At 51.1% G+C, this 26179-nt stretch overlaps 1 protein-coding gene across 1 annotated transcript in view; it reads left to right on the forward strand.

Moving 5' to 3' along the window:
* Positions 1–26179, forward strand: part of LOC140476717 (dynein regulatory complex protein 11-like) — a 222927-nt gene that overhangs the window by 188254 nt on the left and 8494 nt on the right. Inside the window, exons 10-14 of the mRNA XM_072569537.1 lie at positions 7930–8025; positions 10754–10809; positions 16024–16106; positions 18172–18279; positions 21460–21659. Coding sequence (XP_072425638.1) covers positions 7930–8025; positions 10754–10809; positions 16024–16106; positions 18172–18279; positions 21460–21659 — 543 coding nt within the window. The remainder of the gene's footprint in view (positions 1–7929; positions 8026–10753; positions 10810–16023; positions 16107–18171; positions 18280–21459; positions 21660–26179) is intronic.

Raw genomic sequence — 26179 nt, forward strand, 5'->3', positions numbered from 1 at the left:
ACAGATTATCGGTTATCATCACTCCGAGGAACTTGATGGTCTCGGCCCAGTCCACCTCAGCTCCATTCTTGGAGATAGGGGCATGAGCTCCCCCTTTCTTCCTGAGGTCAATGATCACTTCTTTAGTTTTTGCTGACGTTTAGGGAGAGATTGTTACCATTACACCACAACACCTAGCATTCTATCTCCTTCTTGTATTCTGACTCATCATTGTCTGATATCCGGCCTACAACGGTGGGGTCATCAGCAAACCAGGAGATGGCATTCGGATGAAATTTGGCCACAGTGGTGCAGTCACAGGGAGTACAGTAGGGGGCTGTGTACACATCCCTGTGGGTGTTGAGGGTTATCGTGGAGGAGGTGCTGTTGTCCTACTTCACTGATTGCGGTCAGTGGGTCAGGAAGCTGAGGATTCAGTTGCTGAGCTGGGAGCTAGGTCTCGGAGTTTGGAGATCACCTTTGGTTGGGATTAGCGTTGAAGGTGGATCTGTCATTGATGAGCAGTGGTTTGATGCAGATGTCCTTGTTGACCAGATGTGCCAGGGATGGCTGCAGGCCTCGGGAAATGGCGTCTGCAGAGGATGTTTTGTGACGGTAGTAAATTGTGGGGGATCGAGGCAGGCTGGAGGACTGGGGTTGATGTGGGCCATGACTAGCACTTTCTGATTACACAGGACAGAGCCATTGGGCGGCAGTCATTAAGGCACATTACGTAGGTACCAGGATGACAGTGGTCTCATAGCAAGGAGATGTTAAAGATGTCGGCAAATATTCCTACCAGCTGGTCTACACAGGCCAGTCACGTTCCTCTGGTTTACTCTCGAAAAGATCAATCTGACACCTGTAGCAGTGACTGTGGGGACAGGTGTGTCTGGGTCTCTCTGGAAACGTGACACTGTTTCACTAACCTCTGTTCACACTGAGTGTAAAAGGCTTCGCATCAGGGAGGGGTGCGGTTTTATCTGATTCACTTTGTAACCTATTGTGTCACGTAGGCCTTGCTACAGACTCACTATTTTCTCAAATCACACAAAGGATGCCTTTATATCCTTTCCCTCCAATTCTGATAGGGCCTGTGTTTCCTGACTGGACTTTAGAATATGGATGCAGGTTTGCTCACTAAGCTGGAAGATTCATTATCAGACGTTTCGTCACCATACTAGGTAATATCATCAGTGAGCCTCCAAATAAAGCACTGGTAGTATGGCCTGCTTTTTTACTTATGTGTTTAGGGTTCCTTGGGCTGGTGATGTCATTTCCTGTGGTGACGTTATTTCCTGTGGTGAAGTCACTTCCTGATCCTTTTCTCAGGGAGTGGTAGATGGGGTCTAACTCAATATGGTTGTTGATAGAGTTCCGGTTAGAATGCCATGCTTCCAGGAATTCTCATATGTGTCTTTGTTTGGCTTGTCCTAGGATGGATGTGTTGTCCCAGTCGAAGTGGTGTCCTTCCTCACCCGTATGTGAGGATACTAGTGAGAAAGGGTCATGTCTTTTTGTGACTAGTTGGTGTTCATGTATCCTGGTGGCTACTTTTCTGCCTGTTGTCCAATGTAGTGTTTGTTAAAGTCCTTGCACGGTATTTTATAAATGACATTAGTTTTGCTTGTGGTCTGTATAGGGTCTTTTAAGTTCATTAGCTGCTGTTTTTGTGTGTTGGTAGGTGCGTGGCCAAGGGATCCGAATAGTCGGGCAGTCATTTCAGAGATGTCTTTGATATAGGGGAGAGTGGCTCGGGTTTCCGAACATGTTTTGTCTGCTTGTTTAGGTTTGTTGCTGAGAAATCGGCAGACTGTGTTCAATGGATACCCATTCTTTTTGAATACACCATATAGGTGAATTTCCTCTGCTCTGCGTAGTCCTGCAGTGTGTAGTGGCTCGTTGAAATAATGTCCTGATGCTTCTCCATTTGTAGATATGATTTGGAGATGCCGGTGTTGGACTGGGGTGTACAAAGCTAAAAATCACACAACACCAGGTTATAGTCCAACAGGTTTAATTGGAAGCACTAGCTTTCAGAGTGACGCTCCTTCATCAGGGGGTTGTAGGGGAACAATTGTAAGACACAGAATTTATAGCAAAAGTTTACAATGTGATGTAACTGAAATTATACATTGAAAAAGACCTGGATTGTCTGTTGAGTCTCTCATCTGTTCGAATACCAGGATCGTTTCACTTCTTTCATGTGTAAATCACAAAACCTTTTTAAAAAAGTTACATTTTCAGGTTAACTGTAACAATTGGTGATAGCTGGACAATATGTTGAAGGTGGAGAAAGTGAGGAGAAGAGATGCTGGAGATCAGAGCTTAAAAATGTGTTGCTGGAAAAGCGCAGCAGGTCAGGCAGCATCCAAGGAGCAGGAGAATCAATGTTTTGGGCATAAACCTGAAGAAGGGCTTATGCCCGAAACATCGATTCTCCTTCTCCTTGGATGCTGCCTGACCTGCTGCGCTTTTCCAGCAACACATTTTTAAAATATGTTGAAGGTGTTAGCCCCCTGTGTGCTGCTGTCTGTGCTATAATGGTTAGACTGATTCTAATCGAAAAAGTGAGTTCACAGTCTTACTTAGATTCATGCAATTTAACTCCGCAAGTAACAAACGTATACGTGTGTGTGTGTGTGTGTGTGTGTGTGTGTGTAGGAGTATCTGTGTATGTGTGTGTGTGTGTGTGTGTAGGAGTGTCTGTGTGTGTGTGTGTGTGTGTAGGAGTGTCCGTGTGTGTGTGTGTGTGTGTGTGTCTGTGTGTGTAGGAGTGTCTGTGTGTGTGTGTGTGTCTGTGTGTGTAGGAGTGTCTGTGTGTGTATGTGTGTGTGTGTGTGTAGGAGTGTCCGTGTGTGTGTGTGTGTGTGTGTAGGAGTGTCTGTGTATGTGTGTGTGTGTGTGTGTGTAGGAGTGTCTGTGCGTGTGTGTGTGTGTGTAGGAGTGTCCGTGTGTGTGTGTGTGTGTGTGTGTGTGTAGGAGTGTCTGTGTGTGTGTGTGTGTGTAGGAGTGTCCGTGTGTGTGTGTAGGAGTGTCTGTGTGTGTGTGTGTGTAGGAGTGTCCGTGTGTGTCCGTGTGTGTGTGTGTGTGTGTGTGTAGGAGTGTCTGTGTGTGTGTGTGTGTGTAGGAGTGTCTGTGTGTAGGAGTGTCCGTGTGTGTGTGTGTAGGAGTGTCTGTGTGTAGGAGTGTCCGTGTGTGTCCGTGTGTGTGTGTGTGTGTGTGTAGGAGTGTCCGTGTGTGGTGTGTGTGTGTGTGTGTAGGAGTGTCTGTGTGTGTGTGTGTGTGTGTGTGTGTGTAGGAGTGTCCGTGTGTGTGTGTCCGTGTGTGTGTGTGTGTGTGTGTGTAGGAGTGTCTGTGTGTGTGTGTGTGTGTGTGTAGGAGTGTCCGTGTGTGTGTGTGTGTGTGTGTGTAGGAGTGTCTGCGTGTGTATGTGTGTGTGTGTGTGTGTGTGTAGGAGTGTCCGTGTGTATGTGTGTGTGTGTGTGTGTGTGTGTGTGTAGGAGTGTCTGTATGTGTGTGTGTGTGTGTGTGTGTGTGTGTAGGAGTGTCTGTATGTGTGTGTGTGTGTGTGTAGGAGTGTCTGTGTGTGTGTGTGTGTGTAGGAGTGTCTGTGTGTGTGTGTGTGTGTGTGTGTGTGTAGGAGTGTCTGTGTGTGTGTGTGTGTGTGTGTGTGTAGGAGTGTCCGTGTGTGTGTCTGGGTGGGAGTTGTGAGTGTCTGTGAGAGAGTGTGTATGTGTGTGTGTGTGAGAAGAGAGTGTAAAGGGTTCTAAGTCTGTGAGAGGGTGTATGTGAGTGTGGGAGTGTGTAAGTCTGTAAGGAGTGTGTGTCAATAGGAGTGTCTGTGTGTGTGTATATGAGAGTGCATGTGTATGTGTGTGTGTGTAGGAGTGTGTGTGTGTGTGTGTCTGTGTGTGTAGGAGTGTCTGTGTGTGTGTGTGTGTGTGTGTAGGAGTGTCTGTGTGTGTGTAGTGCAATGGTGGTCACCTGTAATGTGACATGAACCCAAGATCCTGGTTGAGGCCCTCCCTATGGGTACCAAACTTAGCTATCAGCCTCTGCTCTAAAACTTTCCTCTGCTGCCTGTCCCGAAGTCCACCTTGGAGGATGGTCACCCGAAGGTCCAAGGTCGAATGTCCTGGACCACTGAAGTGTTCCCCAACTGGGAGGGAACCCTCCTGTCTGTTGATTGTTGTGCAGTGCCCATTCATCCGTTGTCGTAGCCTTTGCTCGGTTTCCCCAATGTACCATGCCTCCGGGCATCCTTGCCTCAACGTATAAGATAGACAACGTTGGCTGAGTCACATAAGTACCTGCCACATACAAGGTGGGAGGTGTCCCCACGCGTAATGGTGGTATCTGTGTCCACACTCTGACACATCTTGCAGCGCCTATCGTGACAGGGTTGTATGGAGTTGTCCTGAGAGCTGGGCAGCTTGCTACGAACAATGATCTGTTTGAGGTTTGGCGGTTGTTTAAAGGCAAGTAGTTGAGGTGTGGGGAAGGTCTTGGTGAGGTGCTCATCCTCATTGATAATGTGTTGCAGGTCACAAAGAACACGGCGCAGTTTTTCAGCTCCTGGGAAATACTGAACAACAAAGGGTACCCTGTCGGTTGCAGCTCATGTCTGTCTCCTGAGGAGGTCATTACAGTTCCTTGCTGTGGCACGTTGGAACTGGCGGCCGATGAGTTGGGCATCGTACCCCGTTCATGTGAGGGCATCCCTGAGTATTTCCAGGTGCCCATCACGTTCCTCCTCATCTGAGCAGATCCAGTCCATGTGTAGGGCTTGTAGATATTGGGATGATTGCTTCTGTAGTTCAGTATTTGGTTCGTGTGTGTTGTTTTCCTGTAGATGCTGGTTCGAAGTTCCCCATTGACTGTTCGCTCTCCTGTGCTATGTCAGAGTGTCAGTTTGTTGTTGTTTTCCCCCTCTTTGGTGAATGTTATGTCAGTCAGGGGATTGTTGGTGATCTTCAGGGTTTCCTTTCATTTGTTTCATTTAGACATGACAAAGGTGTCATCCACATGGCAGACCCGGAGTTTGGGTTGGATGGTTGGCAGAGCTGTTTGTTCATGTCTCTGCTAAGAACCCTGATATTGGAGACCCCAATGGGGGTTCCATTGGTTTGTCTGAAGGTTTTGTTGTTGAAGGTGAAGTGGGTGGTAAGGCCCACTAGCTTGACGGTACTGGCCTTGCTGGTGAAGTTGGTGGTGTTTGGTGTTTGTGTCTTTGGGTCTTCTAATAGTATAGTCAGGGTTTCCTTGGCCAGATTGATGTTGATGGATGTGAACAGGAATGTTACGTCCACGGAGACAATTATTTTATCCTCTTCTATCTTGGTGTCTTTGATGGTCTTGAGGAATTCTTGCAGGGAGTGGATGGAGTGGTGTGAGTCTTTGACTAAGTGTTTTAGTCATTGGTGTAACTCCTTGGCCAGTCTGTAAGTTGGTGTTCCAGGTAGCAAGACTATGGGTCTGAGAGGGGCTCCTGGTTTGTGAATTCTGGGTAATCCGTAGAAGCGTGGTGTGTCGGATCCACATGGTTTCATTTTTGGAAGTCAGTCCTATTTATTTCTCCAGATTTCTGAAGTGTTTTGAGTCGGGCTGTGATGTAGTTCTCCAGTTGTGGAGTTAGGAGATGGTAAGTGTAGGTATCCACAAACAGTGTGTTCACTTTCTCACTGTAGTCTATTTGGTTTAAAATGACTGTCAAGCGTCCTTTGTCTGTAGGTAGGAGAACAATGTTTTTATCTTCTCTGAGAAAAAGAACAGGAAATGACATCACCAAAGGAAATGACATCATCAACCCAAGGAAACTCAAACATATAACTTGAAAGTGAGCTATAAGACCATAAGACATAGGTGTGGAAGTAAGGCCATTCGGCCCATCGAGTCCACTCCGCCATTCAATCATGGCTGATGGGCACTTCAACTCCACTTACCCGCATTCTCCCCGTAGCCCTTAATCCCCCGAGACAACAAGAATCTATCAATCTCTGCCTTGAAGACATTTAGCCTCCCGGCCTCCACTGCACTCTGCGGCAATGAATTCCACAGGCCCACCACTCTCTGGCTGAAGAAATGTCTCCGCATTTCTGTTCTGAATTTACCCCCTCTAATTCTAAGGCTGTGTCCACGGGTCCTAGTCTCCCCGCCTAACGGAAACAATTTCCTAGCGTCCACTCTCTCCAAGCCACGTACCACCAGCTACACCACCAGCGCTTCATCTTGAGGCTCACTGAAGATGTTACCTAGTGTATGGTGACGAAACATCTGAAAATGAACCTTCTAGCTCAATGAGCAAACTCATATCCAGAACCTCAAGCCGAGCTACAAATCTTCTCAAACCTCACTAACTTTAGAATATATCTTGAACTTTCTACAGTTGAGCTCTGTTACATTTCTGAACTTCTCTAACTGCAGCATTCCAAACTTTCACCCTATTCTCTTTCCCTTTACAATTCAACTACTGTCTTTTTAAAACTCTCTTTCTTCATATTTCTCTCCCATTTCTACCATCCTTATTCTTCCCTCATGATCAGCCTGTTTTATCTCTACCTCAATAGGAACTGATTTCGATATCTCACTTGCTCATCTTTCCTGAATATCTATTTAACCCAAATGCTGTGTTAGTCTTTCAGGATTTTATCATCTTACCTGGCAAGTACCACATCTCCCAGCGTACTTCCCAATCCATCACCCCAGTTACTAGGATCTCTCCTTACTTTGCACGGAGGAAGGGTTTAGCAGTTCCTGATGTCCCTTTATTTTTGACAGTACAATAATTGGTGTTTTCCTTTTTCCTGTTGTCACTAACTCCACACCCAATTGTACATTTTCTTTGTTTGAAAACTGTGCAGCCATGGCCCTCAAACTTAGTCACAACCCACTGGGGTACTGTGTTGGAAATCAAACCCCACTGGACTAGAGTTGTCACAAATGTGAAAAATATTTAATGAAACTATCCAAACTTGGAGCAGATACGATGAGCTATTTGACCCACTTTACTCCAATGTTTTATGTCCAAAGTCCCCGGTATTCTTGACTGATGATTCAGATTAAAAGAAAATGGTCAATCGGTTTTGGTGGGAGAAAGTGAGGACGGCAGATGCTGGGGATCAGAGCTGAAAAATGTGTTGCTGGAAAAGCACAGCAGGTCAGGCAGCATCCAAGGAGCAGGAGAATCGACATTTCGGGCATCAGCCCTTCATCAGAAATAAGTTTTGATACTTAACAAGAAAGTTCTTAACAAATTTACCTTCATCCAATGGCAGTCAGGAAATATGAATTTTTGAGGAATAGCTCTCTATTCTTAAAAATCTACCCCTCGCCAATTCCCTCTTCACAAATAGACATATTAAGGCTAGAAAAAGCCAAAAATGCAGGGAAACCGTTCCATCGCACCGTTCTGGAGCAGAGGAGCTGATACGCTGTTTTCTTTGGTTTCTTCAAATCCCTTTGAGTCCTTTGACAATGTTTCACACACCAATGGGCTCATCCATTCACTGGTTGGGAATTCACCTTTTCACTGTCTTTGAAAGAGTTTTATTCCTTCTTCGGTTTTATTCCTTCTTCAGTTGGGAATTTTCAGAAAAAGTGGGAGACAGCTAACTCGTGACATGTTGGTTGGGAGGTAGGTGTTGGCTGAATTATTGCACTGGGCCCACATTAGCCATGGTCACCTGACCAGGGGCCAATCAAACTTAGTTGTTGAGCAGTTGTCCCTTAGTTTCGAACCCATTGATTCTGTGGGGTCTGTTTCTGTTCTGACTGTTCCAGGAAAATCCAACATTTTATACATTTCACTGTGTGCTCCAGGAGCATCTTTTTGCACTTGGTTTAAAACAGTAATTTCTCTGTTGAGTCCACTGTCTGAAAATAAAAGCAATCAGCTGGTGTGGTTATTTTGGTAACTGACACTAACCTCCTGCCCTCTCCCCCCGACAGGTGGATGAGCTCATGAGAGAAGAGTTGAGGAATTTGAGAATGGCAGTTGAGCGGGACTTCAGTGAGCCTCCGAAAGCCAAGGTCAAACCCAAAAAGGTACAGTCTGAGCAGTGTCCAGATCTTTGTCAGTTATCCCAGTCAGCTCTGATTCTGACCCAGTGACACTGAAGGAACAGCGATATATTTCCAAGTCAGGATGGGGAGGGGCTCAGAGGGGAAGTTGAAGGGGGTGGTGTTCCCATGTATCTGCTGCCCTTGTCCTTCTAGATGAAAGTGGTCATGGGTTTGGAAGGTGCTGTCTGAGGATCTTTGGTGAATTCCTGCAGTGTATCTTGTAGCTGGTACACACTGCTGTGACTGAGTGTCAGTGGGGGAGGGGTTGGGGAGGGGGTCTTTGTGGATCTGGTGCCAATCAAGTGGCTGCTTTGTCCTGGATGGTGTTGAGCTTCTTGAGTGTAGTTGGAGCTGCCCCCATCCAGGGGCAAGGGGGGAGTATTCCATCACCCTCCTGCCTTGTGGATGATGGACAGACTTTGGGAGTCAGGAGCTGAGTTGCTGACTGCAGTATTCCTACCTTCTAACCTTCTGCCACTGTTTAGATCACATGGAATGAATTGAATTGGTGGGTGGGGTGCAGTGGGGTGTGGGGACTGGTGGGGTGGGGTGGGGTGGGGTGTGGTGAGGAGAGGTTGGGTGTGGTGGGGTGTGGTGGGGTGTGGTGTGGTGGGATGGGGTGTGGGGAGTGGTGGGGTGGGGTGGGGTGTGGGGAGTGGTGGGGTGTGGGGTGGGGTGGGGTGTGGGGAGTGGTGGGGTGGGGTGGGGTGTGGGGTGGGGTGGGGTGTGGGGAGTGGTGGGGTGGGGTGGGGTGTGGGGAGTGGTGGGGTGTGGGGTGGGGTGGGGTGTGGGGAGTGGTGGGGTGGGGTGGGGTGTGGGGTGGGATGGGGTGTGGGGAGTGGTGGGGTGTGGGGTGGGGTGGGGTGTGGGGTGGGGTGGGGTGTGGGGAGTGGTGGGGTGTGGGGTGGGGTGGGGCGGGGTGTGGGGTGGGGTGTGTGGTGGGGTGTGGGGTGGGGTATGGGGTGGGGTGGGGTGTGGGGAGTGGTGGGGTGTGGGGTGGGGTGGGGTGTGGGGAGTGGTGGGGTGTGGGGTGGGGTGGGGCGGGGTGTGGGGTGGGGTATGGGGTGGGGTGGGGTGTGGGGTGGGGTATGGGGTGGGGTGGGGTGTGGGGTGGGGTGGGGTGGGGTGGGGTGTGGTGGGGTGTGGGGTGGGGTGGGGTGTGGTGGGGTGTGGGGTGGGGTATGGGGTGGGGTGGGGTGTGGGGTGGGGTATGGGGTGGGGTGGGGTGTGGGGTGGGGTGGGGTGGGGTGGGGTGTGGTGGGGTGTGGGGTGGGGTGGGGTGTGGGGTGGGGTGGGGTGTGGTGGGGTGTGGGGTGGGGTATGGGGTGGGGTGGGGTGTGGGGTGGGGTATGGGGTGGGGTGGGGTGTGGGGTGGGGTGGGGTGGGGTGGGGTGTGGTGGGGTGTGGGGTGGGGTGGGGTGTGGGGTGGGGTGGGGTGTGGTGGGGTGTGGGGCGGGGTGTGGGGTGGGGTGGGGTGTGGGGTGGGGTGGGGTGGGGTGGGGTGTGGTGGGGTGTGGGGTGGGGTGGGGTGTGGGGTGGGGTGTGGGGTGTGGTGGGGTGTGGGGCGGGGTGTGGGGTGGGGTGTGTGGTGGGGTGTGGGGTGGGGTATGGGGTGGGGTGGGGTGTGGGGTGGGGTATGGGGTGGGGTGGGGTGTGGGGTGGGGTGGGGTGGGGTGTGGTGGGGTGTGGGGTGGGGTGGGGTGTGGTGGGGTGTGGGGTGGGGTGGGGTGTGGGGTGGGGTGGGGTGGGGTGTGGGGTGGGGTATGGGGTGGGGTGGGGTGTGGGGTGTGGTGGGGTGTGGGGTGGGGTGGGGTGGGGTGTGGGGTGGGGTATGGGGTGGGGTGGGGTGTGGGGTGGGGTGGGGTGTGGTGGGGTGTGGGGTGGGGTGGGGTGTGGGGTGGGGTGGGGTGTGGGGTGGGGTGGGGTGGGGTGGGGTGTGGGGTGGGGTATGGGGTGTGGTGGGGTGTGGGGTGTGGTGGGGTGTGGGGTGGGGTGGGGTGTGGGGTGGGGTGGGGTGTGGTGGGGTGTGGGGTGGGGTGGGGTGTGGGGTGGGGTGGGGTGTGGGGTGGGGTGTGGGGAGTGGTGGGGTGTGGGGTGGGGTGTGGGGTGGGGTGTGGGGAGTGGTGGGGTGGGGTGTGGGGTATGGGGTGGGGTGTGGGGTGGGGACTGTACCATAGAGCAGATCTCTGCTCCCACGTCACACTCTCCAACCCCACCCAGCCCCAAACCCCCAGGACCAGCCAAGGGGAGGTTGGTTTGTTCCCATTCACCATGAGCACCTACCTCTGTGTTGTCAGGCCCAGGTTCCTGATACAGTCAGAGTGAACGCTGACACGGGGCTGTGTTGTTTCTGACACGGGGCTGTGTTGTTTCTGACACGGGGCTGTGTTGTTTCTGACACGGGGCTGTGTTGTTTCTGACACGGGGCTGTGTTGTTTCTGACACGGGGCTGTGTTGTTTCTGACACGGGGCTGTGTTGTTTCTGACACGGGGCTGTGTTGTTTCTGACACGGGGCTGTGTTGTTTCTGACACGGGGCTGTGTTGTTTCTGACACGGGGCTGTGTTGTTTCTGACACGGGGCTGTGTTGTTTCTGACACGGGGCTGTGTTGTTTCTGACACGGGGCTGTGTTGTTTCTGACACGGGGCTGTGTTGTTTCTGACACGGGGCTGTGTTGTTTCTGACACGGGGCTGTGTTGTTTCTCTTTAGGCCAAAGGTAAAGAAAAAGGATCAAAGAAGAAGGAGAAAGATTTTACAGCCAACAGGTAAAAAAACTTCAACGGCCATCCCACCATCTGCAGCAGTTCACTCTGATCCTGGGGTTTTAGTGTGATTGCTCTCTCCCGACTCCATTCCCAAGAGGAACACGGTTCACAGTCACAGACCCCGACTCCCCTGGCATCAGGACCTCAGGACTGACACTCCATGCTGTGGGTCTGGAGTCACATGTAGACCCAGATTGGGGAGGGATAGGAGGAGATGAGTGAACCAATTGGCAGTAGTTTCCTGGTCACCATCCACTCCAGATTTTGTTTGAAATCAAATGTGTCCATCTGCCTCTGTGGGATTTGAATCTGTGCTGCAGAACATTAATCTGGGGATGGGGATGGGGATGGGAGGGGGAGGGAACGGGGGGACAGTCAGGATTCCTCATCCAGTGACAGGACCGTTCCCCCCATCCTCTCCCCTGACTATCTTCACCAGTCAACATCCGGGTCTAGCACCCTCTGGGGAAATGGGGACATCACTGAACTACACGAGATCCCTCAGGACCTGGGGTTAAATCCTATCCCTACAACTGCTGGAGCTTCAATTCAAATGATCATTAATCTGGACGTGCGTATTGTTGAAAAAAAAGACACAATTTGTTAAATCATTTCATCTCACTCTCATCAGGACAATTCACAAGAATACCACTTCAAGGAGAAAACCAATATTTATATTGCATGGGGGGAGAGGGTAGCATTGTGGCTCAGTGTTAGCACTGCTGCCGCACGGCGCCAGGGACCCAGGTTCAATTCCATCCTCGGGCGTCTGTCTGTGTGGAGTTTGCACATTCTCCCCGTGTCTGTGTGGGTTTCCTCCGGGTTCTCTGGGTTCCTAAAATGTGCAGGTTAGGGGGATTAGCCATGGGAAATATGGGATTACAAGGTTAGGGGGAGGGTCAATTGGCCATGGGAAATAGGGGATTACAGGGTCAGGGGGAGGGTCAGTGTGGCTGTGGGGAATAGGGGATTACAGGGTCAGGGGGAGGGTCAGAGTGGCTGTGGGGAATAGGGGATTACAGGGTCAGGGGGAGGGTCAGAGTGGCTGTGGGGAATAGGGGATTACAGGGTCAGGGGGAGGGTCAGTGTGGCTGTGGGGAATGGGGGCTTACAGGGTCAGGGGAGGGTCAGAGTGGCCGTGGGGGATGGGGGATTACAGGGTCAGGGGGAGGGCCGTTGCAGAGTCGATGGGCCAAGCGTTTTTAAAATTTATTTATTTATTTTGTGGGACCTGGGGGTCACTGCCTGGGCCCAGTATTTCCTGCCCCGTCCCTAGTTGCCCCTTGAGAAGGTGGGGGTGAGCTCCCTTCTTGAACCGCTACAGTCCATGTGCTGTAGGGTGACCCACAATGTCCTTAGGGAGGGAATTCCAGGACCCAGTGACAGTGAAGGCAGAGCAATTATATTTCCAAGTCGGGATAGTGAGGGGCTCGGAGATGAACCTGCAGGGGGTGGTGTTTCCATGGATCTGCTGTCCTTGTCCTTCTCAATGGAAGTGGCCTTGGGTTTGGAAGGTGCTGTCTGAGGATCTTTGGTGAATTCCTGCAGTGTATCTTGTAGATGGTACACACTGCTGTTACTGACTGTCAGTGGGGGAGGGAGGGGATGCTTGTGGATGTGGTACCAATCAAGTGGGGGCTGCTTTGTCCTGGATGGTGTCAGGTTTCTTCAGTGTTGTTGGAGCTGCCCCCATCCAAGGAAGTGGGGAGTATTCCATCACCCTCCTGACTGTGCCTTGTAGATGGTGGACAGGCTTTGGGGAGTCAGGAGGGGAGTTACTCGCTGCAGGATTCCCAGCCTCTGACCTGCTCTTGTTGACTCTGTGTTTATGCAATGAGTCCAAGTGTGTTTCTGGTCAACAGTAACCCCCAGGATGTTGATAGTGGGGGATTCAGTGATACTAACACCATTCAATGTGAAGGGGTGATAGTTAGATTGTCTCTTATTGGTGCTGGCCATTGTCTGGCATTTGTGTGCGGTGACTGTTACTTGTCACTCGTCATCCCAAGGCTGGAGATTGTCCAGAACTTGCTGCATTTGAGCACTAACTGCTCCAGTGTCTGAGGAGTTGTGAATGGTGCTGAACCATCAGCGAACATTCCCACTTCTGACCTTATGACAGAGGGAAGGTGATTGATGAAGCAGCTGAAGATGGTTGGGCCTGCGACCCTCCCCTGAGGAACTCCTGCAGAGATGTCCTGGAGCTGAGATGACTGACCCTCCAACAACCACAACCATCTTCCTGTGTGTCAGGTCTGACTCTAACCAGTGGAGAGTTTGACCCCCATACCCATTGATTCCAGTTTTGCTCGGGGGTCCTTGATGTCACACTCGGCCGAATGCAGCCTTGATGTCAAGGACTGTCCCTCTCCCCTCCCCTCTGGAACTCAGCTCCTTTGTCCATGTTTGACCCAAGGCTGGAATGAGGTCAGGAGCTGGGTGACCCTGGGGGAACCCAAACTGGGTGTCACTGAGCAGGTTGTTGCTGAGTGGGTGCTGCTTGATAGCTCTGTTACTGACCCCTTCCATCACGTTACTGAGGATCGAGAGGAGACTGATGGGGCAGGAATTGGCCAGGTTGGATTTGTCCTGCTTTTTGTGTACAGGACATACCTGGGCAATTCCCCACATTGTCGGGTAGTTGCCAGTGTTGTAACTGGACTGAAACAGCTTGACTAGGGGAGCAGCAAGTTCTGAAGCACACGTCTTCAGTACTATTGCGGGAACGTTATCAGGGCCTATTGCTTTTGCAGTATCCAGTGCCTCCAGCCATTCCTTGATATCACGTGGAGTAAATCGAATTGTTTGGAGACTGTATCTGTGATGCGGGGGATCACTGGAGGAGCCCGAGATGGATCATCCACTTGGCATTTCTGACTGAAGGTTACTGCAAATATTTCAGCCTTATCTTTTGCACTGATGTGCTGGGCTCCTCTATCATTGAGGATGGGGATATTTGTAGAGTCTTCTCCTCCATTGAGTTGTTGAATTATCCACCACCATTCATGACTGGATGTGGAAAGACTGTAGAGCTTAGATCTGATCCTTTGGTTGTGGGATCGTTTAGCTCTATCGCTTGCTGTTTATGCCATTTGGCAAGTAGTCCTATTTGGTGTCTTCACTAGGTTGACACCTCATTTTTAGATCTGCCTGGTGCTGCTCTTGGCATGCCCTTCTGCACTCTCCATTGAACCAGGGTTGATCCCCTGACTTGATGGTAGTGGTTGAGTGGGGGATATGCTGGGCCATGAGGTTACAGATTGTGCTGGAGTCCTGTTCTGCTTCTGTTGATGAACTAGTTGGCTGTTTCTGACAATCGACAAACTTTTCACAATCATCAGTTAATTCCAGATGTTTTTTATTGAATTCAAATTCCACCATTTATTGTGGAAACCCAGATTCAAACCCAGATCCCCAGAACATTCCCTGGATCTATAGACTAATAGTCCAGCAATGATACATACCATTGGGCCATTGTCCTGTTCTGCAATGCAGGGATGCTAAGCATCACTTGACAAGTGGACTTTGTTTGGCCGATGTGTTGCCATGGAGAATGCACCAGTTAATAATGACTAACAGTTAACCAACAACCTTTGATTTAATTTTACGGCAGATTGATTCTGATTGGTCAAATCATAGCTCTAAGAACTGACCCAGAGAATTACTCTCAGCGATGTTGGTGAGTTGTGACAGAGCAATGCAGATGCACGTTCTTTCTATCTGCATGGAACAGACCCTGTCAGTTAGTATCTGTCACCACTCTGTGAGCCAGACTGACAATTCGAACATCAATGTCAGCATCAGTCTTTACACCTTCAAGATTATTCAGTAAATGCTGTCCAATGACAGGATCCTATCGAACACTGGGACACTGTTGTGTGCTTTGTAAACACGAGCAGGTTGGGTAAAGACAGGAGGGACATAGATTTGATGTGATCAGCCAGTCTTTGGGATCAGTACCTGAGGGATTGACATCACGCTGGATCGGAAACTCATTGTACGCATGACTTGTTTGTGTCCATGCCTGGCAGCAGCCTGCTGTTACTGGGAACATTACAATTACACAGTCGTGTGACAGAATAACTCAATTCACCTTTCTGTGAATGTTTACAAAATATCGTGGTAATGATCAGAACAGACGTGTCATTGTCTCCTAGGGTGACTATCACACACCATAATCAGAATCAGGTTTGTACAGTGCCCTTCATAATGGGAAGGTCAGTGCTGAGGGAGTGGGCACTGTCGGAGGGTCAGTGCTGAGGGAGTGGGCACTGTCGGAGGGTCAGTGCTGAGGGATGGGCACTGACGGAGGGTCAGTGCTAAGGGAGTGCTGCACAGTCGCAGGGTCAGTGCTGAGGGAGTGGGCACTGACGGAGGGTCAGTGCTGAGGGAGTGCCACATTGTGGAGGGTCAGTGCTAAGGGAGTGAGCACTGTCGGAGGGTCAGTGCTGAGGGAGCGCCGCACTGTCAGAGGGCCAGTGCTAAGGGTGTGCCGCACTGTGGAGGGTCAGTGCTGAGGGAGTGCCACATTGTGGAGGGTCAGTGCTGAGGGAGTGTTGCACTGTGGGGGGGTCATTGCTGAGGGAGCGCCGCACTGTCGGAGGGTCAGCGCTGAGGGAGTGTTGCACTGTGGGGGGGTCATTGCTGAGGGAGTGCCGCACTGTCGGAGGGTCAGTGCTGAGGGAGTGTTGCACTGTTGGAGGGTCAGTGCTGAGGGAGTGGGCACTGTTGGAGGGTCAGTGCTGAGGGAGTGGGCACTGTCAGAGGGTCAGTGCTGAGGGAGTGGGCACTGTCGGAGGGTCAGTGCTGAGGGAGTGGGCACTGTCGGAGGGTCAGTGCTGAGGGAGTGGGCACTGTTGGAGGGTCAGTGCTGAGGGAGTGGGCACTGTCGGAGGGTCAGTGCTGAGGGAGTGGGCACTGTCGGAGGGTCAGTGCTGAGGGAGTGCCGCACTGTCTGAGGGTCAGTGCTGAGGGAGTGGGCACTGTCGGAGGGTCAGTGCTGAGGGAGTGGGCACTGTCGGAGGGTCAGTGCTGAGGGAGTGCTGCACTGTCGGAGGGTCAGTGCTGAGGGAGTGGGCACTGTCGGAGGGTCAGTGCTGAGTGCTGCACTGTACATAATGGGTGAGATGGTTTTAAAAATCCCAGTGCTGAGATTCTGGAGAGCTCCTTCCCTGCTGTGCTGGAGGATGTGACAATGTTCCCTTTGTGTTTCAGGAGTTTGAACTCTCTGTGCGATGAGTTGATTGAACAGGGATTGTTGAAGGCAGCCCCACAGGTTCCTCTGGCCAGTTATTTAGGTGAGTATCTGACTCTGGGTCCTAGTCATTGACTGACATTCCCTCCTGTCCAACCCCATTGTCCTGCTCAGCTTCAACCTAAACCCTTTCCCTTTCACCCTTGACCTTCAGCCACAAAGATCAAACACTAACTGATATTAGGGGATGTTTGTGTGGATCTGATGCAAAACTGAAGGAATGATGATATATAGCCCAGGCTGGAGGGTTTGATTTATAAGGAGAGGCTGGACAGCTGGGACGTTTTCCCTGGAGCATCGGAGGCTGAGGGGTGACCTGATAGAGGTTTATAAAATTGCAGGTGGGGGGGGGTGCATGGATAGGGTAAATAGACAAGGTTTTTTTACTCAAAACTGGAGGGAATAGGTTAAAAGTGAGAGGGAAAAGATTTAAAAGGAACCTAAGGGGTAACCTTTTTACCCAGAAGGGTGGTTCATACGTGGAATGAGCTGCCAGAGGAGGCTATAGTTACAGATACAGTATCAACATTTAAAAGACATGATCCAAGGCCCTAAAGGAGCCTTCCACATCCATCAAAGTTTCACCTGCACATCCACCAATATCATTTATTGTATCCGTTGCTCCCGATGAGGTCTCCTCTACATTGGGGAGACTGGACACCTCCTAGCAGAGCGCTTTAGGGAACATCTCCGGGACACCCGCACCAATCAACCACACCGCCCTGTGGCCCAACATTTCAACTCCCCCTCCCACTCTGCTGAGGACATGGAGGTCCTGGGCCTCCTTCACCGCCGCTCCCTCACCACCAGACGCCTGGAGGAAGAACGCCTCATCTTCCGCCTCGGAACACTTCAACCCCAAGGCATCAATGTGGACTTCAACAGTTTCCGCATTTCCCCTTCCCCCACCTCACCCTAGTTCCAAACTTCCAGCTCAGCATTGTCCCCATGACTTGTCCGGACTTGTCCTACCTGCCTATCTTCTTTTCCACCTATCCACTCCACCCTCTCCTCCCTGACCTATCACCTTTATCCCCTCCCCCACTCACCCATTGTACTCTATGCTACTCTCTCCCCACCCCCACCCTCCTCTAGCTTATCTCTCCACGCTTCAGGCTCACTGCCTTTATTCCTGATGAAGGGCTTTTGCCCAAAACATCGATTTCGAAGCTACTTGGATGCTGCCTGAACTGCTGTGCTCTTCCAGCACCACTAATCCAGAAGATGAATAGAAAAGGTTTAGAGGGAAATGGGCCAAACACAGGGACACCTGGTCAGCATGGGCAGGTTTGACCGAAGGGTCTGTTTCCGTGCTGCATGACCCGAGGATCCGAGACTCTATTTCCACTCAGGAACCTGCAGGAGTTGTTGTATCTGCTGCCCTTGTCCTTCTGGATGGAAGTGATCGTGGGTTTGGAAGGTACTGCCTGAGGGTCTTTGGGTAAATTTCTGCAGTGTATCTTGTAGATGGTAAACACTGCTGCTACTGAGCATCGGGGGTGGAGGGAGGGGGTGTTTGTGGGTGTGGGGCCAATCAAGCAGGAGCTGCTTTGTCCTGGATGGTGTTGAGCTTCTTGAGTGTTGTTGGAGCTGCCCCTATCCAGGGGCAAGTGGGGAGTATTCCCTCACCCTCCTGACTGTACCTTGTAGATGGTGGACAGGCTTTGGGGAGTCGGGAGGTGAGTTACTCGCTGCAGGATTCCCAGCCTCTGACCTGCTGTTGTAGCCTCTGTGTTGATATCACGTGGAGTGAATCGAATTAGCTGGAGGCTGGTAGCTGTGACTCTGGGGACAACTGCAGGAGGCTGAGATGGACCTTCCACTCGGCACTTCAGACTGAAGATTACTGTGAAAGTTTCAGCCTTATCTTTCACACTGATGTGCTGGGGCTCTTCCATTACTCAGGATGGGGATATTTGTGGATCTTCCATATATACATAACTGGGTGGGGTAGGACTGCAGAGCTTAGATCTGATCCGTTGGCTGTGGGATCATTTACCAGCCTGTGCTGTTTCACTGAATTGTCCTGCCCTGACTCTTCCTGCAGCCTATTCTCACCCTCTTCTCTGACCACTGCCTGACTTACTGACTGGCTCATGTTTCCACAGGAGATTTCAGTTACTTAGGGAGCACCCTGCTCGGTGCCAACATCAACCCAATGCCATCACTGTACGATATCCGCCAGATCATCACCATGTACGCCATCCTACCCTTGGGTAAGTGATTGGATTACACCTTCACCCAGCTCACACACTCTGGGCAACTCCAGACCAGAGGGAACAGCTGAAAGGACAGAGATAACCCACTCAGAGTCTCTCTCACACACAACAGCCATGGCCTCCATGTTTCCAAAGTGTGTCTTGGTGTAAACCTGTCACACTGTCCTCACCTCACCCTGGCATCAGCTGTGGGCAACAGGCTATAGAAGGGTCAACCTGAGGTGAGAGGTCAGTGCTGAAGGGTCAGGTCTGGGTGAGAGGGTCAGTACTGGAAGGTCATGCCTGAGGGTTAGTGTTGACCAATTAGCCCTGAGATGTGGGTCAGTGCTGAGGGGTCAGGGTCAGTGCCGAGGGGTTAGAGGTCAGTGCCGAGGGCGTGGGGGGGTCAGTGCCAAGGAGGTCGGGGTCAGTGCCGAGGGGTTAGAGGTCAGTGCCAAAGGGTCGGGGTCAGTGCCGAGGGTTGGGGGGGAGGTCAGTGCCGAGGCGGTGGGGTCAGTGCCAAGGGGTTAGAGGTCAGTGCCAAAGGGTCGGGGTCAGTGCCGAAAGGGTGGGGTCAGTACCGAGGGGATGGGGTCAGTGCTGAGGGTAGATAACAAGGGGACAAGTTCCAAATGCTCAGGATAAGAGAAAACGCTCTTTCCTTCCCTTTGAGATATTGTTGACCATCTTGGATTCTCTCTGCCCTTACCTGCCAACTGAAACCCTGATATAATCACCCTCATGTTGTTTTTACATACCTTCGTGAATTGCCTACAGATCTGTTCCCCCATTGCCCGCTAACTATTCGAGAGACTATCATACATTCCAAGCAATATGGCTGCTCCTTTTTTATTCCTAAATTCTACTCTCAAAGCCTCATTTGAAAGACTCTGCCAAGATATCCTCCCTCCTTACCATAGTAACTGACTCGTGAATTAACAAGACAACAGCACTTCCCCTCTGCCACCCTCCCCTGTCCTGTCTTAAGATGCTATACCCTGGAATATTGAGTTACCAGTCCTGCTCCTTTCGTCCCAATTCCCTGTATCAATCCATACCCTTACCTCATTGGCCTTCCCTCTAATACCCATTGCATTAAAGGAGAAGGCCTCCAGGCTTGTGTTAATTCCCTGGGACACTAGCGATACTGAGGCCAAAGGCTACCTCCACCTCCCAGGTGCACATGTCCAGTGTGTGGCCAGAGATCAGGCTCTAGGATCAGGTTCATCACAAACACCACAGATCCCAGGACCAGTGACACGGAATCTCCTGACAGGTTAGTGAGTGATGGTCACCAACTGCCTTGAGACACAACATTATCAGAACTCTTCACACAAATATTGTGACAAATTCCTGTCTGTTAGTTAAACACAACTTCCTCTTTAGAAATCCAAGCCGGCTCCTCCTGATTTTCCCACCTTTTTCCATGTGATTACTGACTCTATCCTGAATAATTGTTTCTAGAAGCTTCCCCACCCTGATGGTAAACTGACTGGTCTGTAATTTTTGGGATTATCCTTCCAGTCTTGCTTAAACAATTCTCCAATCCTCTGGCAGCTCCCCTGAGTCTGGGGAAGACTGAAAGATTGTGACCAGTGTTCCCACAATTCGTATCCTCACTTTCTTCAGAATTCTGGGATGTACCTCACCCAGTCCCAGTGCCTTGTCAACTTTCACATCAGCCAATGATGTTCTAAATTTATGAATTAATGTATCTCGCTCAGTCATTGTATTGTCAACAATGTACTTTCAGAGCACCCACAATGTCACAGAAATAAAATCGAAGAGAACCCCTTCCAGCCAGCTCCACACTCATTGTGATCACTCAATCAAAACCGTTTCTCAAGGCCACCATTTGACTCTTTCTAAGAGAGATGGGGTCCAGTCTGCCAATCCTTTCCTGGTACTTACTTCCACAAATTGCTGATATCATTCTTATGAATCTTCTTTATTTACTGTTTCCAGTTTATAATATGGTGACCAGATTTACACAGAGTACGTCCAAACAAGGGTGGGTAGAGGTTGAGCAGATCTTATCTACTTTATGATGCTGTCCCTCTAGAAAGTGACAGATGGAGTTTAATTCAGAGAAATGTGAGGTGCTGCATTTGGAAAGGCAAATCAGGGCAGGACTTATACACTTAATAGTAAGGTCCTGGGGAGTGTTTCTGAACAAAGAGACTTTGGAGTGCAGGTTCATAGCTCCTTGAAAGTGGAGTCACAGGTAGATAGGATAGTGAAGAAGGTGTTTGGTATGCTTTCCTTTATTGGTCAGGAGTTGGGAGGTCATATTGTGGCTGTACAAGACATTGGTTAGGCTGCTGTTGGAATATTGTGTGCAATTCTGGTCTCCTTCCTATTAGAAAGCTGTTGTGAATCTTGAAAGGGTTCAGAAAAGATCGTCAAGGATGTTGCCAGGGTTAGAGGATTTGAGCTATAGGGAGAGGCTGAACAGGCTGGGGCTGTTTTCCCTGGAGCATCGGAGGCTGAGGGGTGACCAAATCAAGAGGGACATGGATAGGATAAATAGACAAAGTCTTTTCCCTGGGGTCGGGGAGTCCAGAACTAGAGGGCATAGGTTTAGGGTGAGAGGGGAAAGATATAAAAGAGACCTAAGGGGCAACTTTTTCAAGCAGAGGGTGGTACGTGTATGGAATGAGCTGCCAGAGGATGTGGTGGAGGCTGGTACAATTACAGCATCGAAAAGGCATCTGGATGGGTATATGAATAGGAAGGGTTTGGAGAGATATGGGCCGGGTGCTGGCAGGTGGGACTAGATTGGGTTGGGATATCTGGTCAGCATGGACGGGTTGGACCGAAGGGTCTGTTTCTGTGCTGTAAGTCTCTGTGACTCTCTGACTCTAAATGAAACCTAATGCTTGGTTTGCATTTTTAAAAATGGTGGCCTTGGTAACACAGTGTTCAGGATTGGGGTCCATGATCCATTGGTGTGTGAACTCCATCTCAATCGGCACCTCCCAACCAGTAAGTGACCTGTCCACCCGGGCGGGCTCAGTGTGGATGCCAACTTGTACATTTGTGCTTGCAACAACATCAGTGTCGGTGAGCAAACTGTGTGACCCCCCTCCCCCACCCCCCACCCCGCCCCAGGATTGGGCTTTGGCAACCACGGGGGTCTCAGCTGGGTCTCTCCCTGACCAATAGAGATCCTCTGCTTTCTCACTCTGCTCTCCGTAGGCTCCCAGCCACTCCATGAGAAAGCTCCCCTGGTGAAGTCCATCCTTCTGGCTGGTCCCCACGGAGTGGGCAAGAAGATGTTGGTGCACAGTATCTGCACCGAGTCCTGTGCCACACTGTTTGATTTGACAGCGAAGAACATCGCCGGGAAATACCCAGGAAAAGCAGGTCTGCAAATGATGCTTCACATGGTCTTAAAGGTAGGGTCACTCACTGGGAGAGGGCCGGGGGCTGGAGGGGGTCTGTGAGGGTTGGGGGTGGAGCTGGGGGTGCTGGGAGGGGGATTTGTGGGGTATCTGGGAACTGGGAGTGTTCGGAGGGGGCTGGGGTGGGGGGTCTGGCAGGGGGAGGGGACTGGGCTCTGTGGGGGCTGAATAAAGTTTGTGATAAGGATTTGAAATGTTCAAGACAATGACACTGGAATGTGGGATAGTGTTAGTAGATCAGTGTAAACTTGATGGGCCAAATGGCCTCTTCTGTGCTGCATGACTCCCTGAATGTAAGAGGAGGCCATTCAACCCATCTTTGACAGAACTATCCAAAAACACCCAGCTCTATGGCTATTGTTCCTGTTCAGGGTTCAGGGAGAGAGTTTCAGTGTGATGCTAGGAGCTGGGAGATGGGCTGAAGGGACTGAATGAGGATAGAGGTGGGAGGAAGGTCAGGGAGGAATGACAGAGTGTGGGGCCATGGGGGAGGAAGGGGTCACTGTTGAGTCCAGGAATCACAACTACTGGACTGGTCTGGATTGGGCTGGGTTAGGCTGGACTGAATGGGGCCAGACTGGGCTGGGCTGGACTGGGCTGGGCTGGACTTGGCTGGATTGTACTGGGCTGGACTGTACTGGGCTGGGCTGGACTGTACTGGACTGGGCTGTGCTGTGGTGTGCTGGACTGGGCTGGGCTGGGCTGGGCCGGGCTGTACTGGGTCGGGCTGGGCTGAACTGGACTGGGCTGGGCTGGACTGTACTGGGCTGAGCTGGATTGGGCTGGACTGGGCTGGACTGTACTGGGCTGAGCTGGATTGGGCTGGACTGGGCTGGGCTGTACTGGGCTGAGCTGGACTGGGCCGGGCTGTACTGGGCCGTGCTGGGCCGGGCTGTACTGGGCCGTGCTGGACTGGGCTGGGCAGTACTGGGCCGGGCTGGGCAGTACTGGGCCGGGCTGGGCTGGGCCGGGCTGGGCTGGGCTGGGCTGTACTGGGCCGGGCTGGGCTGGGCTGGGCTGTACTGGGCCGGGCTGTGCTGGGCCGGGCTGTGCTGGGCCGGGCTGGCCTGGGCTGTACTGGGCCGGGCTGTACTGGGCCGTGCTGGGCCGGGCTGTACTGGGCCGTGCTGGGCCGTGCTGGGCCGGGCTGGGCCGGGCTGGGCCGGGCTGGGCCGGGTACTGTTCTGGAGAAAGACACTAATACTGAATGGTGTAGGACGGTGGTGACATTGTTGAGCGAACGATTGTGTATTTCCGAGGAGAGGGAGCCTTCTGCTCTCCAACCACATGGTGGCTCTCCAGTTCGGTCCGATCCCAGCACTGACACATTCCCCAGCTCTCCAACTCCATCGTGCTCTCTCTCTCTCTCTCCCTCTCTCTCTCTCTCTCTCTTACTCTGTCTCTCTGGCTCTGCATGTCTCTCTATCTCCTTCTGTCTCTATCTCTCTGTGTGTCTCTGTCTCCTCCTCTCTGTCTCTCTCTCTCGCTCTGTCGCTCTTTCTCTGTCTCTCTCTGTCCCTCTCCCTCTCTCTCTCTCTCACTCACCTCTCTCTCTCTCTCTCTGTCTCCCTCTCCCTCTTTCTCTCCCTTTCTACCCCTCTCTCTCTATCTCTCCCTCTCTCTGTCCCTCTCCCTCTCCATCTCTGTCTCTGTCTGTCTGTGTTCCAGCTCCAGACAGTGGTAGGGTCTGGGTACCTGACCATGAGGTGGGGGTATTCTGGCTGTGTGTGGGGAGCTGGGATGCCCGAGTGATCACAGACTGAGGAAGGAGGTAGTGGATTTGTTTTTCTGGCACCAGTGAGATCTGGACATTTCCATTTTTCTGGCTGTTTCTGTTTATAAACCTGTCTTTTATACACTGAGATGGAACTGCAGAACAGCAACTTTGTACACCCCCAGACTCGAGTACGTGTGTGAATAAATATCTGAACCTAAATCCTATTTCTCTCTCCCTGGCTCGCTCTCTGACACATTTTCTGTCTCTCAGCCTCTGTCATTCTCTCTCTCTCTCTCTCTCTCTCTCTCACCCCAGGTAACTTCCTCTTAGTTCCTCATGTATGTTCTCCACCCCTCTCAGAACCCCTCTCTGCCCCTCTCAGAACCCCTCTCAGAGCCCCTCTCTGCCCCTCTCAGAACCCCCCTCCGCCCCTCTCTGCCCCTTGTATCTGGGAGAATCTCAGGGCTCTGTGTCTCTGGCCATAAGACCATGAGATATATGAGTTGGATGTGGCTGTTTGGCCCATTGAGCCTACTCCACCTTCCAATCATGGCTGATCTGTTTCTGAATCCCATTTTCCTGCCTTCTCCCTATAAGCCTTGTTCCCCTTACTAATCAATAGCCAATCTCTGTCTGAAATATACTCAACGACTTATCCTCCACAATTCTCCTGCAGCACACAGATTCCCCACCCTCTGACTGAAGAAGTCCCTCTACATCTCAGGTCTGAAGGGTTGTCTCTTCACCTGAGACTGTGCCCTCAGATCCTAGTCGCTCCTGCTGGTGGGAACATCTTCACCACATCCACTCTATCCAGGCCTCTCAGTATTCTCGAAGGTTCAATCAGATCCCCCTCATCTTTCTAAACACCTTTGAGTGCAGACCCAGAGTTCTCAACCATCCCCGGGATCATTGTTGTAGACAGTTCACAGAGGTGTGTTAGAGCAATAATCGGATAATTACTGTATCCTCGGGGATTTCAGCTTTCCCCAAAGTAAATTGGGATAGTCATAGTGAGTTTTGAGATTTTGGATGTAGGTTTGCTCTCTGAGCTGGAAGGGATTGTCAAAGTGTGAAGGGTTTAGAGGGGGAGTATCCAAGGGAGGTTTTTGCAGAAGGCCCAACAGGGGACAGTGTAGTGCTGGATCTGGTCTGTGGAAAGAAGCCAGACAAGTGTTTGATGTGGCAGTTGGGGAGCATTTTAGCAATAGTGACCACAACATAGTGCAGTTCAAATTTATTCTGGACGAGGAAAAAGATGGCCTGCAAAAGACAGCTTTGGAAGGCACAATTTATTAAAATAAAGCAGGATCTGACCACCGTAGACAGAGAATAGCTGCTTATGGGTAATGTTATGGTTGAGCAGGGGGTAAGGTGGAAGTGGTGGTGGGATACATTCAAAAATGAGCTGGGAGAGTGCAGGCCCAGCATGTTTCCTTTTGGGGGAAATGTAAGCAGCAATACGTTCAGAGAATCTTGCATATCCAGGACAATTCAGGACTGGATGAGGAAGAGGAGAAGAAATTTTAGCAAGTCCAGATGGAACAATTCAGCTGTGGTCCTTGAGGAATACAAGAAATGTAGGAGGGACCTTGAGAAAGCAATTAGAAGAGCAAAAGGGGGGCATGAGAAAGGACATTGTGAACAGGATTAGGGAGAATCCTAACCTATTTTATAAATATTTTATAAATTACATTAAAGGGAAACAGTTAAGCAGGGAAAGAGTAGGGCCCATTAGGAACCAAGGGGGCAGCCTATGTGTGAAGCCGCAGGATATTGGAAGGATGTTAAATAAATACTTCTCTTCGATCTTCACGCAAAAGGAAGTGAACGTAGGTTCAGAATTCAGGAACAGGGACTGCGAGGAACTTGCACAGTTTGACATGGGAAATGGGGATATATAGGAGGCCCTGTTGAGCTTAAAAATGGACAGTTCCCCTGGCCTGGATGAATTATATTCCAGGCTGCTGCAGGAGGTGAGGCAGGGAATAGCAGGGACACTGACACAAATATTTAATTCCTCTCTGGCCACAGGGGAATGGAGGGTGACTAATGTGGTTCTACTTTTCAAGAGAGGTAGTAGAAGTGAGGATTTGTGTACAACACCCTCAGTCCTACATTGACCACTCACTTCTCTGTGCCTGAGGTTAGATTCCTGAATCTTTCCATAATCTGTCATGGTCTTGCTCTGGACAATTTAATAACTTCTGTTGAACCCTACCCCCCCCCCCGACCTGTAACTTCTTCCGTAATTTTACACACAGCTGAACCCCCACAGATCTCCCTCAGCCCTACACATAGCCCTCGTTCAGTGATTCACCAGGACCCTGAGTTCTGGTCATGAAAGATCACAGAGAATGCTGTTCCTCTTCACTACAGGAGGCTCTCCAACCCTGCTTACACTTTCTTCACTCTTATCAGTACGACACTCTAAATTCCAGTTCTCTTGTAGTGTCTCAAATCTCTCTCTCTCTCTCTCTCTCTCCTTCCCTCCATCCCTCACCATCCCTCTCCCACTCTTTCTCTCTGGCACACTCTTGCAGATGACACAGAAATTGTCCGTGTTGCTGACGGTGAGCAGAAAGGTTCTAGGTTTGAGGAGGATATAAACAGATTGGGCAGATCAATGGCAGATGGAATTTAACCCTGATATATGTGAGGGCAAGCACTTTGGGAGAAGGAACAAGACAAGGGAGCACTCAATGAATGGCAGGACACTAGGAAGCTCACTGGAACAGAGCTGACAGTGACAGAGCAGGTTAATAGGATGGTAAGAAGGTGGAGAGACACTTACCTT

Source organism: Chiloscyllium punctatum, chromosome 5 (assembly GCF_047496795.1).
Source record: "Chiloscyllium punctatum isolate Juve2018m chromosome 5, sChiPun1.3, whole genome shotgun sequence".
Classification (NCBI taxonomy): domain Eukaryota; kingdom Metazoa; phylum Chordata; class Chondrichthyes; order Orectolobiformes; family Hemiscylliidae; genus Chiloscyllium; species Chiloscyllium punctatum.